General features: G+C 41.3%; 1 protein-coding gene across 1 annotated transcript; it reads right to left on the bottom strand.

The window, feature by feature from the left end:
- Positions 1-1,383: 1,383 nt before the first annotated feature.
- Positions 1,384-2,573, bottom strand: LOC131830546 (SLA class II histocompatibility antigen, DQ haplotype D alpha chain-like). The gene is given in 1 exon segment (XM_059172847.1): positions 1,384-2,573. A coding segment is annotated over 1 exon segment (768 nt). The 5' UTR covers positions 2,517-2,573; the 3' UTR covers positions 1,384-1,748.
- Positions 2,574-2,965: the final 392 nt, after the last annotated feature.

Raw genomic sequence — 2,965 nt, 5'->3', positions numbered from 1 at the left:
ATGGTTTTAGAGACCCAGTGTAACAAGGACTTCTGCTCTATTGATGAAGCATGGAAACAGCTTCATCAGAAAAGGCGGGAGAAGACCCAGACAGCCATGCTGGGTTTGTGTATTAAATGTCTCATCCATAACTGCGTGATCAATAATTGATTCCATTCCTTCATTCTTTTTTTTCCTTATCTTCATCCATTTCCCAAAACTTTCTATGAAGTAGAAACAATTTAAAGTCTAAGTCAATAAAGATGCCTCGGTTGAGAGTAAAGCTTTAATCCTAGCTTCCTAAATACAATCTAATAGAGAATGTTGAATCAATTTGCAAGCAATTAAGTGGAAGAGTATACAGATCTTCCTCATTATACGATAAGGTCACAAACCAATAAACCCACCTTAAGTTGAAAATGCACAGAGTACACCTCACCTGCCAAACGTCATAGCTCAGCCTCGCCTACTTTGCAGTCAAATGCTCTACCACTGAGCTATACCCCCATCCTCGCCTACTTTGAAGGTACTCAGAACATGTGCACTAGCCTACAGTTGGGAAAAATCATTCACAAAGCCTATGTATATTAAAGTGTTGAATAATAATTATTGGATGGTGTATGGAAAGTGAAAACAACACTTTTCAAAGGTTGCTGACCCTCGTGATCACTGGCAGACTGAAGGCCGTAGCTGCTCAGGCCAGCACTGTAGGGAGGACTCTCTGCATTGCGCTAGTCTGGGAAAAGATCCAGATTCAAAATTTGAACTGTAGTTTCTACTGATGTGCATCATTTTCATACCATTATAACATGGAAAATCCCTAAGTCAAACCATGGCAAGTTGAAGACCATCTGTGGTTGAGAGGACACTGAATGAGGAGAGACAGAAGACTTCTGTTCTAGTCCTAGTTATCTTTGCAGGGCAGCTGATTTTAGCAAGTCATGCTAGCTTAGGTTCCCCATATATTGAAGGGGAGATGATAATACTTGTGTTGTGTAATTAACAGGTTGTAGGTGGCTCGTTTAGACTGCACATAAATACATCTTTATGACATTAAAGCATCACAGAAAGTTTTTGCAATTAAACATTCTCTTTCTATCCACCTTTGTCACACATAGTCTCAATATTTCAGAAGAAAGTGTGATTTAATGGAAGGTGAACTGATCTGTAGTCAACACTTGATTATTCATGGTTAGAGAATAAATGTCACACACCGATAGTGACTTTTTGTCAATAAGCTTAACCTTCTTCCATGGGTGACATTAAAGTAATTTGAATCAGACCTGTCAGAAGGAATTACGAAGGTCCATAAGGAAGATCCATTTAATCAAGATTTCTCCATGGTTGTGACATAAACCTTCCTGTTGCCAGATGCTGTTCAAAATCTTTTTTTTTTTTCTGAGATGAAAGAAAGGAAAATTTTATTAGAAGACTTCATAAAGGGAAATTTATTATTTCCATGGGAGTTCTGGATCAGGGTTACAAAGAATCAGGTAACTGGGTGGAATATCCCAGAGATCTCACAGTAAGTAAAAACTGAGAAAAGAAAAAAAAAATCAGACATTCAAGGCACAGAATTCCAAAGGATATGTGAGCTCTCAGAGGATGTAGCTGGACCTTAAATCCTAGAGAAGAGGTGAGAGGGGCAATGTTGGACAGAGAAGGAATATGACGAACTCAGCCAGGCAATAGTGCTAGGTCACCTATCAAGTTCACTCTCCTGCTCTGGTCAGTGAGCATGCGGTGCTCCTTCCTTTCTAGGGTGCGGCTCACAAGGGTCCTTGATGTCTGGAAGCACCACTTGAGCGCAGGCCTTGGATAATGAAGACGGTGCCCACCACAATGCCCACAAGGCCCACAGACAACCCCAGGGCACAGACCACGGTTTCTGTCAGCTCTGACATAGGGGCTGGAATTTCAGGTTCCCAGTGTTTCAGAAGTGGTTCATCCAGGCCTCAGTGATCCACCTTGCAATCATAAATATCATCAGCAGAAGAGAGGAAGGTGAGGTAACTGAACTTTAGGAAGGAATGGTCCTTCCTGGCGAGGAATCTGGTTTCAGAAACACCTTCTGTGACTGAGTGCCTGTTCTTCAACCACGTGATATTGATCACAGGAGGAAAGATGTTGTCCACAAGACAGATGAGGGTGTTGGGCTGACCCAAACTCACAGGAGACTTGGGAAACACTGTCACCTCAGGAACCTCATTGGTAGCAGTGGTATAGTTGGAGCGTTTAGTCAAGATGTTCAAGTTTTGTTTTGCTATTGCCAATTTTCTCAGTGCACCTTGTGGGTCAAAACTTGCAAATGTACTAAACACAGGCAGCCGCCAGACAGTTTCCTTCTTCTCCAAATCCACATAGAATTCCTCATCTCCATCAAATTCTTGAGTGGACTGTCCAGAGGGACCATAGGACTGGTAGACGTCTATGTTATAGGAACCAACATGGTCAGCCACAATGTCTTCACTGCCACCAGGGCTCATCATGGTGGTCAGGGCAAGAGTCCCCAGAATCAGAACTCTGCTTAGGGTCATCCTTTTCTCAATGTGGTCTCCTCAGTGGTCCTTCTGAGTTGCAGAGCAGTGGTAAGAACCAAAATCTCTTTACCATGAATTCATGCCAGGCTCAAAGTCTCACACAAAAAAACTATCACTCTGACTTCTAGTCATATACTTTACATGGACAAGGACTTCCTTCCATGTTAAATTTTCCTTATTCACAGTGTTTTAATGGTAAAGCTAGAACATAGGTTAAGACACTGTTAGGAAGATATGCTTGTTATCTCTACTGTGTTTCATTTTACTACCATTACGACCCATGCTCATAATTATTCTCATAAGGTGCGTGTTTGTGTGTGAATGTCTGTGTGGATGTAAAAATATGTGTGTGTTTAATAGTAATATTACACTCTGGGAAAAAGTCAAGGAAGATTAATAGGGTGTAAAATTTCTAATAACAACAGGATATTAGAAGAAAATAGGAG

Source organism: Mustela lutreola, chromosome 4 (genome assembly GCF_030435805.1).
Source record: "Mustela lutreola isolate mMusLut2 chromosome 4, mMusLut2.pri, whole genome shotgun sequence".
NCBI lineage: Eukaryota > Metazoa > Chordata > Mammalia > Carnivora > Mustelidae > Mustela > Mustela lutreola.
This window is presented reverse-complemented; position numbering and strand designations above follow the sequence as displayed.